At 45.1% G+C, this 12,765-nt stretch overlaps 1 protein-coding gene across 9 annotated transcripts in view; it reads right to left on the bottom strand.

Annotated features, from left to right (window-relative positions):
• Positions 1–7,804, bottom strand: part of HECA (hdc homolog, cell cycle regulator) — a 190,043-nt gene extending 182,239 nt beyond the window's left edge. For all 9 annotated transcript variants that reach the window (XR_009263360.1, XR_009263359.1, XM_058735465.1 and 6 more), the window contains exon 1: positions 7,525–7,804. Coding sequence is in view for 7 of the 9 variants with exons in the window: in XM_058735465.1 (XP_058591448.1) it covers positions 7,525–7,795 (271 nt within the window). In the remaining 2 variants the exon portion in view is untranslated. The remainder of the gene's footprint in view (positions 1–7,524) is intronic.
• Positions 7,805–12,765: the final 4,961 nt, after the last annotated feature.

Genomic DNA, 12,765 nt, shown 5'->3' with positions numbered 1-12,765 from the left:
GACCACATGCTTTTTGACTAAAATTTTAAAAATTCTAGCCCTGGGGCACCTGGGTAGCTCAGTGGGTTACACATCTGACTCTTGATTTCGGCTAAGGTCACGATCTCACAGTTTGTGAGTTTGAGCCCCACCCCAACCAGGATCCGTGCTGGTGGTACAGAGGCTGCTTGCGATTCTCTCTCCCTCTCTCTCTCTGCCCCTCCCATGCTCTCTATCTCTCTCTCAAAATAAATAAACTGTGAATGGATGAATGAATGAATGAATGAATGAATGAAATTCTAGGCCTTATTTCTTAAAATTAGAATAAATGATGTAGACAGAACTTCAAAAGCCTATCCCTTCATCTTCACTATTACCAACTGCTCAAATATCATTCACCATTATTAGATATCTTGTTGAATTCTTGTTAGCCACCAAATCACTAAAGAGCACAGAAGTCCCCAACCGAAACATATGCAGCCTTGGAAAGTCCCCTTAAGTGTGACAGCATCTGCTCCAGGCTCTTGATCCTACTGGGGCCCTCTTACTGCTGAGAATTAGGCAGCAATTCTCCAGCATGCCGTTAAAACTACAAGAACTCAGGACGGTGAGGCTGTGGGGGAAGGGCACTCTGACCAGAGCAGGGTCAAATTCCCACAACTTTTCTATAGGACAATCTGTCAGCATACATTAATTTAAATATTTTTTTAAAAAGCATATCATTTGACACAGTAAGTCCACAGGGAAGAATGTATCCTAAGTAACTGGATAACTCCCACAGATGTATAAATAAAAACCTAAAGGTCAAACAATAGTAGAATGATCAAATTATCCAAGGTACGGACACATGATGGCATATTATACAGTCACTGAAACATTAAAATGGTGATGAACCTGTGTATTTACTACTCTGCTAAATTTCCACAAAATACTGCCTCTGTAAAAAGCTGGTTACAAAATAGATTATCCTCTTTTTTAAAAAATTATACATGTACTTTTGAAAATCTGTAAGAGAAAATATTAAAAGCATACAAGTACAATGGTGATCTAAGTGGTAAGATTATGTGTTTGAATAGAAAGTCAAAGAACTTCGCCCATCTTTATTTTTTTTTAAGTCTATTTATTTGAGGGAGAGACTGAGAAAGAAAGATTGAGCAGGTAAGGGAGGGGCAGGAAGAAGGAGAGAGAGAGAGAGAGAGAGAGAGAGAGAGAGAGAGAGAGAGAGAGAATCCCAAGCAGGCTCCACGCTGTCCACACAAAGCCCAATGCAGGGCTCAATCCCACGAAATGAACCATGAGATCACCTGAGCCAATACCAAAAGTCAGACACTTAACCAACTGAGCCACCCAGACACCCCATCCGCAGTGGCCATTTTATTCTCTTTCCACAGTGGCCATTTTATTACTGATAAAATAATGAAATAGCAAAATATTTTTAATTAAATCTATCCCTTAAAAATGCCAAAGAGCTCGTGAGCAAAATCAATCAGATTTTTTTTTTCCCTAGAGTTTTCCTTTTGATGCCTTCAAGTTTTTTAAATTGTTCATAGATAAGCGTGGAGTAAATTCAGAGGAGGATTAAGCTGCAAGAGACTTCCCAGTTTTATCTCCTGTTTTCAATTCTTTACAGAATGATACATATTCTTGGACTTGGATTACATGATACATATTCTTGGACTTGGATGACATTGAAGGTTCAGTTTTTAGAATTCAAGCTCAGGTCCTTTCAGAAGTAAATAAAGAAAAGATGGTACCCAAAACCTCCATTAACAGATCATAGAAGAGTTTTTACTCACGGTGCCTGGGGTGGCTCAGTCATTAAGCGTCAGACTTCACCTCAGGTCATGATCTCACGGTTTGTGAGTTCTGTGAGTTCAAGCCCTGCATTGGGCTCTGTGCTGACAGCTCAGAGCCTGGAGCCTGCTTCAGAATCTGTGTCTTCCTCTCTCTGCCCTCCCTCCCTTGCTCACACTCTGTCTCTCTTTCTTTCTCTCTCTCAAAAATAAGTAAACATTAAAAAAAAAAATTTTTTTTAAGTTCTTACTATAATATACAAAGTGCACAAGATGAATCTTTGATGGATGAGGCAATATTTTCTATCAATCCCCATTACAAAGGTGGATCTCAAAAGACAAGATCCAAAAGTAGCAGATTTTTTTTCATTTTTATTCGCTTTTGAGAGACAGAGCATGTGCACAAGGGGGGAAGGGGCAAAGACAGAGGGAGACACAGAATCGGAGGCAGGCACCAGGCTCTGAGCTGTCAGCACAGAATCCGACGCAGGGCTCAAACTCATGAACTGTGAGATCACGACGTGAGCCAAAGTCAAACCCTTAACTGACTGAGCCACCCGGGTGCCCCAAGTAGCAGGTGTTTTTAAACACCTGACAAAATTAACTTCTAAATAAGAAAATGTCTTCCAAGATGATAATCGTACCCTACATACCTTAGGCCTGCAATAAATATTTCTTGATTTGAAAATAAACAGGGGGCGCCTGGGTGGATCGGTCGGTTAAGCGTCTGACTTTGGCTCAGGTCATGATCTCATGGTTTGTGAGCTCGAGCCCCGCGACGGGCTCTGTGCTGACAGCTCAGAGCCTGGAGCCTGTTTCAGGTTCTGTGTCTCCCTCTCTCTCTGCCCCGCCCCTGTTCATGCTCTGTCTCTCTCTCTCTCAAAAATAAATAAACATAAAAAAAAAAAGAAAAGAAAATAAACAGCAGGCAAACACTCTTCATTTTTCTTCTGATGAATAGAGACAATTTAAATATAGTAAAAATTCAAGTAAACACCTAAAAAGAGAAACTACTTATAATAAACTACAAGCCTGAAGTTATACAAAATGTGTTCACTGACCTAAGTATGCAGAAAAACACAAATCTTGTTTATAGGGAACAGGTAGAGTTCCAAAAACCCACTTGTAAAGATGTATGAAATTCAGGGCACATTTCCCGCCAAAACCCTGTTACACTGGTAGTGAATTCCCGGCCTGATCCTAAAGGGTAGTGAGAACTATTTATCCCCCACGCCTGTGTTTTACGTGGATAGCACTAGTGGTGTATGGGAAGAAACAGGTAATGCTAGAGGAATAAAAAGGGCTCTTCGTCACTCGTCACTCGGAGAAGGCTCTCAGCTGAGTGCCTCTCCAGAGAGGCTCTCCAGCCAAGAGATAGATGCCACTCCCCAGGTCATACTGTCTCTTTCAGGAGACAGTCCAAGTCCTAAAGACCAGTCAGTGGAGGAAGCGGAGTTTAAAGGCCCTGCCCCCGTGCCTCAAGGTAAGATAACTCTGCAGGGCATCCCAGCTCCAGAGTTCCCTGTCGTAACTGCAGGGCAGTTCAACTCCTTGCTTTACTCAATCCTGCTTCCCTCGCTGCCCAGCTAGAGCATTCCCAGTAAAACTCCTACACGTAAAATCTGTTTCAAAGACTGTTTCCAGAATCTAAGGCAAATAACTAACATTTAGTAAGCTCACATTATAAGTCAAGCACTGTGCGTATACATACTTATATAGTATATAAGTTATACGTATGTAATATATGTGATCTTGCGGTATTACGGGTAGGTACTACAATCCCATTTTAAGTATGCAGAAACTGAGCCTCGGAGACGTCAAATGACTTGCCCAAGATTATATCTATGCCTTCCAAATGCACAGCCAATCAATATGTAAACAAACTCTCGTATACTTATACTGTAAGTGTTGCTGAATGGAATGGATTAAGGCAGATTCAGCTACCCAGAGGTTCTGGTGGCAGTCAGGAATGAGTGGCGTGGTGACCCATGGTCATACATAAAACAGGAATTAATAAAAGGACTTGGGATCCAGGCCCATTGAAAACTACATACTATGATCAAGGGTCCATATATTTTAGGCCCTCAGCAAAAAAGCAGTGGCCTAATGGAACCAGAATTCCAAAATGAAACTACATCGTAATAATCTACCGCATGATTCCTAGACCCTAAAAATAATGATTGGCAAACCTAGTCCACCTACAATCAAAACGCTACAATATGTACACCGATGTTTACTATGTAGGAGGAGCATGGCACTTCATCTTTTACTCCAATTCCTGCAAGAAGCTCCCTAAGCCACTATCTAGAAATGCACTAATGAGGGGTACGAAGTCTTTACAATTAATATTCATCTTACCCAAGACGCACAACTGCACCCAGTGCAACTTCTCCCCCTATAACCATTCCATAGCTTCCCGAGCTTTCCCTGACAGTCTTCTTTTATACATTAAGCAGCTATTTACACGTACTGACAAAGAGTGAACAACTGAGAACTAATATTACCATGCCCTGGTGGCCATCCTGCCCAGGAACCACAAGACACAAAACAATTCTATCAACTCCAAACAAGTACAAACGACAACTACTGTTAACTTCATTAAATTTGCGTTTGCATTTGTAGATCACAACTGACTTGAACAATGAGAACGAACTGTTTAAAAGTTTAAGAGAATTCAGATTCAGCACATCCTCAAAATAATCACTTAATTTCTAATATTCATAACTGCAAAATCTAATGTCACAAGTTAAAAAAATCAAAATATACTTAGAAATACTATAATAGTGCAATCAGTGTCATTCTAAAATTCAAAAATAATTGGGCCTTAGCAGCTGATTCTTGAGAGTTTGCATATCTGTTGCCCCTTCCTTTAAAACTCACCAATGCCACTTCTCCTACCCCAACATTAGAAAGCATAGCTTTAAATGGCAAACACACACACACACGCATATTTGTAATTTCCTTATTTATCAATTTTGCACACAAGAGGCCTTAGCACCCATGTTGAGTTACCAACTGCAGTGACAAGTTCTTCAAATTAAAATGGATCACGGAGACTTCACACCATGGCACAACCAAATATGGAATCCTAAAATACAGCTTGCTGATCAAAGTCTGTGTCTTCTCTAACCCTGACAATGGCAATGTTTGGCCCAGTTCTTACCTTTTTCTCCATTCACCTCATAAAACAAGTTGCAAATCAGAAATACACAGTTCCACACAGACAGACACAAAAGTGCTAAATATACCTGAGTTTGACATTGCAGAGGAGAGTAATAATAGTGACACCATAACCAGCTTAAAGTTTACAGAGGAGGAGGTATCACCAGCCTAAGAAAAAGTATTTCCTCGCACAGCTGTAAAGTGGTTTAATCTTTTGGAGAAAAAGATAAATAGCTGGGAATGCAAGCTGGTGCAGGCACTCTGGAAAACAGTATGCAGGTTCCTCAAAAAAACTAAAAATGGAACTACCCTACAACCCAGCAAATGCACTACTAGGTATTTATCCAAGGGATACAGGTGTGCTATTTTGAAGGGACACATGCACCCCCATGTTTATAGCAGCACTATCGACAATAGCCAAAGTATGGAAAGAGCCCAAATGTCCATCGATGGATGAATGGATAAAGAAGATGTGGTATATATATACAATGGAGTATTACTCGGCTATCAAAAAGAATGAAATCTTGCTATTTGCAACTACGTCGATGGAACTGGAGGGTATTATGCTAAGTGAAATTAGTCAGAGAAAGACAAATATCGTATGACTTCACTCATATGAGAACTGTAAGAGACAAAACAGATGAGCATAAGGGAAGGGAAGCAAAAATAATATAAAATCAGGGCAGGGGACAAAACATAAGAGACTCTGAAATATGGAGAACAAACAGAGGATTAGTGGAGGGGTTGTGGGAGGGGGGATGGGCTAAATGGGTAAGGGGCACTAAGGACTCTACTCCTGAAATCACTGTTGCACTATATGCTAACTAATTTGGATGTAAATTAAAAAACAATAAAGTTAAAAAAAATTAATAAGTAAACAGCCATCGTGAAGCTTCATACAGACAAAAAATAAAAAGGTACACCAGAACTGGAATGCGAGCTCCATGAGGACTAGGATGTCCTCTCTTGATTACCACTGTACCCTTTCATACTTAACACAGTACTTGTAACACTGTGTTTAATATTTTTTGAAGGAATGAATGATAGCTATCATCATTCATTGATCACTTTTCTTAAAAAACTTTAGTAAGCATGTTAAAAGCTTAACAAGCCTTTAAAACAAGAACTGCAAACCAGAGAAGAAAGTAACACTCTGAGCCTCAGAATAACTCTATGGGGGGGGGGGGGGGGCCAATGGAATATATACAATTTTTTTTTCAATTTTACAGGCGAGGAAATCAAGTGTCAGAAAGACTGAACTTCCCAAGAAGACAGAGCTCTAAAAGGCTAAACCACCAGTCTGTCTTCCTTCCCCTATGCCACATCAATACCAAAATGAAGTTCAGAGCTAGGAAAACAAAAGAACATGGATGGAGAAGACAGTCTGGCCAAAAATTGTATTATCAAACATTCAAAACTAGGCTGTCTGTTCCTGGAAAAAAAGAAAACTTTCCTACATCACTATTGTGGAGATACAGTCAGTGGGGCCTATGGTTCTGTTCTTAATTGGCTACACTTCAATCTCCTACGTTCAGAGCACTGTGGGGCTCTTCTGAGTGCAGGTGCCTCTTTAAAAAAGTGACTGATCTGCATGAAGAATGGCTTCAAAAGCTGAAAAGCTACAAGTTAAAAGTCAGAAATAAAGCTCCTAATATCCCTTCGTTAAAATATACCTCTATTCCCTTCCCTGAAAAACTGCCTGACCAGAGGAATTCAAAGAACTGTCCAAGTAAGAAAAAAGTGTTTGGCCGGCACCCGATAACGAAAATCGTGTCTCTCTAGTGACAACGGCAATCTGTCACAACTTCAGTATTCCCTAAGTGCCCTTCAAAAGGTGCATTAAGGTACTGCCTAAGAGTAGCAGGCTTCCTTCTAAAACTGTGAAACAGAATCATACAGACGATGATTTTTTTTTTAACTCCGGTCTGAGAACGGAAGTCAAGTTCAGATTCTCTTCCTTCCTCAAGCGAGTAAGAGAATTAAAGAGCGCGCGCGCGCACAAGCACGCACACACACACGCCCTGTAGTAAAAATGTCTCGGGGCCTCTTCACCTGTGGCAGTCGCCGCAGCAAGCCCCGATTTGCTGGGATTTGAGGCTCTTCCCCACGCGGGGAAAAGGCGGGTGGGTGAGGGGGGCACAGGGGAGAATGAACTGGTGCCTAAGTTTCCAAGCGGATCATTCTTTTCAACTTGGGCAGCTCTTTCCTTCCCCCCACCCCGCCGCTCCCCACGGGCCGCAGCACACAGTCGGCTCCGCCAGAACCGGCAGGGCCCGAGGGGAGCACTACCGCCGCCGCCGCCGCCGCCGCCGCCGCCGCCGAGCCCCGGGGCACCCCTCGGCGTCGGAGGCGCAGGCGGCCCCGGGTTCTCGGCCCGGGAGCGGCGCAGACCCCGGGCACGGGCGGCAGATCAGTCGTCGCCGCCGGGCGTGGGGACCGGGAAGGGACAGCCGCCGCGGGGCGGAGGGGCGGGGTGAGCACTTCCTGACTCTCGCATTGTCCACGCACCGCCCGCGCCGCCCCGGGCCCCGCCACCGCGCCTTCCCCGTCGGGGAGGAAGTTGGCGTTCGCCCCGCCAGCCCCGTCTTACCGTTCTTGGCGTCGCCCGCGGCAGCAGCCCCCGAGGCGGCCGCGGCGTTGGCGGCGCCAGTCCCCGCGCCTCCGGTGCCCGCCGCGCCCCCGGTGCCCGGCGCGCCCGCCGCCACCGCTCCGCAGCCGGCCGCCGCCGCCAGGCCCCCCCCGGCCGCCGCGCCCGCCGCGCCCGCCGCTGCCAGGGCCCCGGCTCCATTTTCCTGCTCGTCCCCGCTGCTGTTGGCGCGCTTGTTTTTGCGGCCGCCTTTGCTGCTTTTGGGGTTGGGCATCTCGCGAGCGTCCAGGTGCCCGGCGTCAAGGAAGGCGGCTCCCCGCCGCACGGCCGCTCCCGGCCCGCGCGGCGCCGGCTCCGGGAGGAAGAGAATGGAGGGCGCGGGCCGGCGGCTCCTTCGGCGCCCGTCTAGCCGCGCGGCCCGCGCCGCGCCATCCCGGCCGCCGCGCCCTCCCCGGCTTCCTGGAGCCGGCGCGCGGCCACCCGAGGCTCGCAGCCGCGCGAGCGCGGCGGGCTCGGGACCCGAGCGAGACGCTCCCGAGCCGGAGGGAAAAGGCGGGTCTCCGGCTTGTTTTGATTCGGCTTCGCTGACACGCTCTGGCCCCGCCCCCGCCCGTGACGACACTGGGGATTCGGCCTGGCCGCGCCCACCAGGTGACCTCAAGGCGGACCGGCCCGCCCGCGTGACGTCACGCCCCGCGCGAGCCGGCCACGTTCGAGTGACGTCATTGTGGCGCCCTCACCGCGGGCCTGCGAAGCTATTGGCCGTGCGCGAAGCCACCTTCCTGAAGTGGCCTCCTACACCAATCCGGTGGCATCTGGCGTAGTTATTCGGTGGCCTCCCGACCTTCATGTAATTGAGGCTTAGAACAATATGGTCCTGAAAAATAGGCGGGTGTCTAGAAGAAGGGAAAACAAAGGATTTTGGATTAATAATCCATCAAAAGACCTTACCCTTCAAGAACAGTTTTAGGGGCAGTAATTACGGAAGTAGGATCGAGGTCCCAGACAATGGGGATGAACAGCAGGGTCCCTGAATGAGAAGCCGGCACAGTGTAGTGATGAAAGTAATTCATACAAACAGGACCCACCATCCAGGGATAAAACTAAATGTTGCCTGTGACCACTAGGCAGGACCTGCTTGGGAGGAAACCCAATCCCTGTGGGCTGAGCTGTCCCAAAAGAGAGATAGCTGCGTTGGAAGCAGGCTAAGATTAAAACGTGACGCCTCTGAAGAGAGGCAGTGACCGGAGAGCAGGAGACCCCTGGGAAGAGTTCTACATGGTTTCTCTTTTCTGCAACTTTATTCTGCCTTTTCACAGACCAGCTCCTTCCCATATCTCAGGTTCCAGATCAAACACACTTCCTTCAGGATGTTATAGTAGAGCTCCTACCTTCCGGGAGGAGCTGTGAGAAGTATCACTGATAATTTTTCTCATCCATCTCTCATTATGTTGACGACGTATACGTTTACTTGCTTCCTAGCTATCTCCTTCTCACTCTCTGGAAAGCTCCACAGGTAGTAGGTTTTATCCGTCTTGGGCACCTCAGGCAGCAGCTAGCATATATTTGTTGAATGTATCAGTTAGGTTATTTTCCCCATGATCTATGGAAGAAAACTATTTTAGTTGACAATTTACAGTTTTCCCCTCCTCTAGTGTAAACTTTAATTAACCCAGCTCTTCAGTAAAGGCTCAGTGGCTGTGTTATAAAGCATAAAGGGACAGACAGGGATGTGCAGAGAACTCTCCCTCTCAGGCTCACCTAATGGAGAGATTCTGACTGGGAGCTCCCAGGTTCATAGGAGAGTCCACAGCAGAGCTTGGAGCTACAGGGAGGAGCACTGGATACTCAGGGGTAATTGCTGGTTGGACTTTTCAGTAGGAAAATGATGAACCTTTTAATTCCCCAATACATGTGGATAGTTACATTAGATAAATAAATATTTTGTGCCTATATTTTCACATCTATTTCTCCCCCACCCTGACATCTTCTAAGCACTAGAGGAACAGAGATTGAGTCTATCTTTCTAGCTAACTCGGCAGAGTCTAGCAAAAAACCTGACCCACAGTAAGTGGTGAAGAAAATCTGTTGAGTGGAGGTTGCGTAATGCACTTTTCTCTGGCTACATTTTTCTGAACCTTGAAGTCTCAACCTAAACCATCCATTCTCTAGGAAGTCTACTCTGACAGCCCAAAGTGAGATTCGCCCCCAAGTGCTCCCTGTTACCTTCCCTACCAAAACGCCATGCACACACGTATTGAAGATGCCTGTTTACTTGTCTCTTGCCTGGGCCCCCACTGGACTACCAGCTATGTGATGGCAGAAACTGTGTCTTAGTTTCTGCCTCACTGAATCCTTGTTGCCTAGCTCAGTGCATGCTATAGAGTATGTATATGAGAAGTGCATGAATAAATGAATGGACAAATGTTTTGAAGGTATATGAAGCAGGATTTGGTCACCACTTGGCCCCGGGAAGGCAAACAATACTGAAAACTGGAGGAAATGCTGATGGTGTGTAATTAGAGACTTCAGGGGGAGAATGGAGGAGCTGGGGATGAAGATAATGAGGTAATGTGGCCTATTCAGATTTAGCTTAATTTCATTACTGAGATTCCTCACTAGAGGTGGCTGAGACGTCTCACCTTGCCTTGGGCCTTTCTTTCTTTTTCTTCTTTTTTCTTTTTTTTTTTTTTTTTTTTTTGAGTGGTGAGAATGAAGAGTTTTTTTTAACATTTATTTATTATTGAGACACAGAGACAGCATGAGCATGAGCATGGGAGGGGCAGAGAGAGAGGGAGACACAGAATCGGAAGCAGGCTCCAGGCTCTGAGGTGTTAGCACAGAGCCCCACACAGGGCTCAAACTCACGGACCGCGAGATCATGACCTGAGCCGAAGCCGGACGCTCAACCGACTGAGCCACCCAGGCGGCCCGAGAATGAAGAAATTTTATATTAGAATACCGGAAAATGGAGATAACTATTTTCTTGAATAAGCACATTGCTGTCATGCCATAGTGGATCAGAGTACGTATGCCTGTACCCTGCAGACAGATGTTCATTCCAGCTGCCTCCCACCTCTAGATGAGACTTAAGAATTGGAAGCTTTCCCACAAAAAATGTCATAATTAACTCAAAGCACACAGCCATCCAACCAGGTGCTTTTCTTATTCATAGTGTGAGCCACCTCCTCCTCATTCAAACTAAAACAAAATCAAAAGGAGGAAGGAGAAGCTGGGCCACTTCTTCCATTCCTAACCATGCTCATCTGTTTTTAGCCTTAGTCAAATTTGATGCAGAGGCAACAGTAAAGGACTCCATTTCCTACTTCCAAACAACATGTGGGATTTCCTTGGAATCCTAGCCCTTTATCTTTCCCTTTTTACATGGTTTTTGAAGAAGAGAGAAAGGGAGAAAGCCTGTCCAAAGAGCAAAAGATGGATGGTGGGTGACCCAGAGCCCTCCCCTCAGATGCTTCCAGAAGAAAATGAGAAGAGTTCTAGGAAACCATGGAAGCCTCTATGCTCTGTACATCCACACTTGGCTTCTGTTTAATTTCCATGATCAACCCATGTGTTCTGAAGTAAACTTTGAAAAAAAGTATACCTCTACCCAAGGTTTCCTTCCCCCAAACTTTATCACCCACTCCAAACCACATCTTTGCAAAATTGAATAAAACACAGCAACAGGGGCGCCTGGGTGGCGCAGTCGGTTAAGCGTCCGACTTCAGCCAGGTCACGATCTCGCGGTCCGTGAGTTCGAGCCCTGCGTCAGGCTCCGGGCTGATGGCTCGGAGCCTGGAGCCTGTTTCCGATTCTGTGTCTCCCTCTCTCTCTGCCCCTCCCCCGTTCATGCTCTGTGTCTCTCTGTCCAAAAATAAAAAAAATAAAAAAAATTAAAAAAAAACGTTGAAGAAAAAAAAAAAAAAACACAGCAACAATCCAGGTCATCAGAGGTAAACAATCGATAGCCTTGAGAAAAGGGACAAGCTAATCTTCAGGACTGGATCAGAATAAATGGTCATTGTTTCAGTGTTCTTGTTCTGTTTGCGTTTTTGCTTGACCTGTGTGCCTGTCTTCTGAACTCTTGGGGTCAACTAAGTCCTTTGGGCTAGAATTGGGCTGATCTGCTAAAGTCACTTCAAGTAAATATACCTTGAACAATGCCTATTATCTCTATGGACCAGGGTTTTTTGTTTTTGTTTTTGTTTTGTTTTTTTCTAGAAATAGCCTCTCCTATGCCCAGAGGTTTACTTTGAGGAATAGTAATAGTTGTGATTACCAAGACTTTTAACAAAATGCAATACTAATGCAAATAATGACATGAATTATTAAATGCCATAGATCTGCTCTCCTATTAAACTGTTCCCAATTATCAATATTAATATTTTTCTCAAATGTGTATCCTCATAATCTGTTTCCAGGCCTTTATTTTGACTTTTACATTATTTCCATAACCTACAAAAGCAGTCATATAAAAGAATAGAATTATCTCAGTGCCCCCTGAACTTGCTACCTACCACAGCCTCGGTGCCTTCTTTGCTCATACTGTTGTTCCAACTCAGCATCAACACTGTCATGAACCCCAAAAACCTAAATAGGACTCTCCTTTCAAGAGACACACCCATAATCTTTCCCAGGACAGACATCCCTGGACTCCTACCGTTCAAGACTCGTTTACTTCCCACCTCTGTGCGCTCACCACCTGGCTTCCAAACTGTGGCTCATAGTCTCTTTGCAGGCTATGAGATCAGTTCAGAGGGTTCCTACCAGCATGTTTTGAAAACTGAAACAGAACAGAAAATATCAACGCATTGCATATAGATATTAAGTATTGTTTTGTAAAACATACATACTATCTTTGTAAAATTTTGTTTACACACACACACACACACACACACACACACACACACACAGAGTCTTGTTGTATAGTCCATTTCTTATTGCGGTTGCAAGCCAAAAAAATCTGAAGCCACTGACTATACCATACCACGAAGTATTGGATTTGTATGGGCTGTCTTTCCATGGTTTTCTCACCTCAGGAAGAGCATTTTCTCCCTCCAAGTATATATTAAATTCTGCAAAGGAAGGCATCATATCTTTTATCTTTTCTACGTCTTCCAATGAACCTACCATTACAAGTGTTTTTGACTGCATGTTCCATACATATGTAAAAACAAACCAAACTTGCGAGACCTGGGTGGTTCAGTTGGTTGGGCATCAGGCTTCCGCTCAGGTCATGATCTC

This window comes from Neofelis nebulosa, chromosome 6 (assembly GCF_028018385.1).
Source record: "Neofelis nebulosa isolate mNeoNeb1 chromosome 6, mNeoNeb1.pri, whole genome shotgun sequence".
In the NCBI taxonomy this organism is placed as follows: Eukaryota; Metazoa; Chordata; class Mammalia; order Carnivora; family Felidae; genus Neofelis; species Neofelis nebulosa.
The sequence above is the reverse complement of the archived record's forward strand: the minus strand, read 5'-3'. Positions and strand labels throughout refer to the sequence as shown.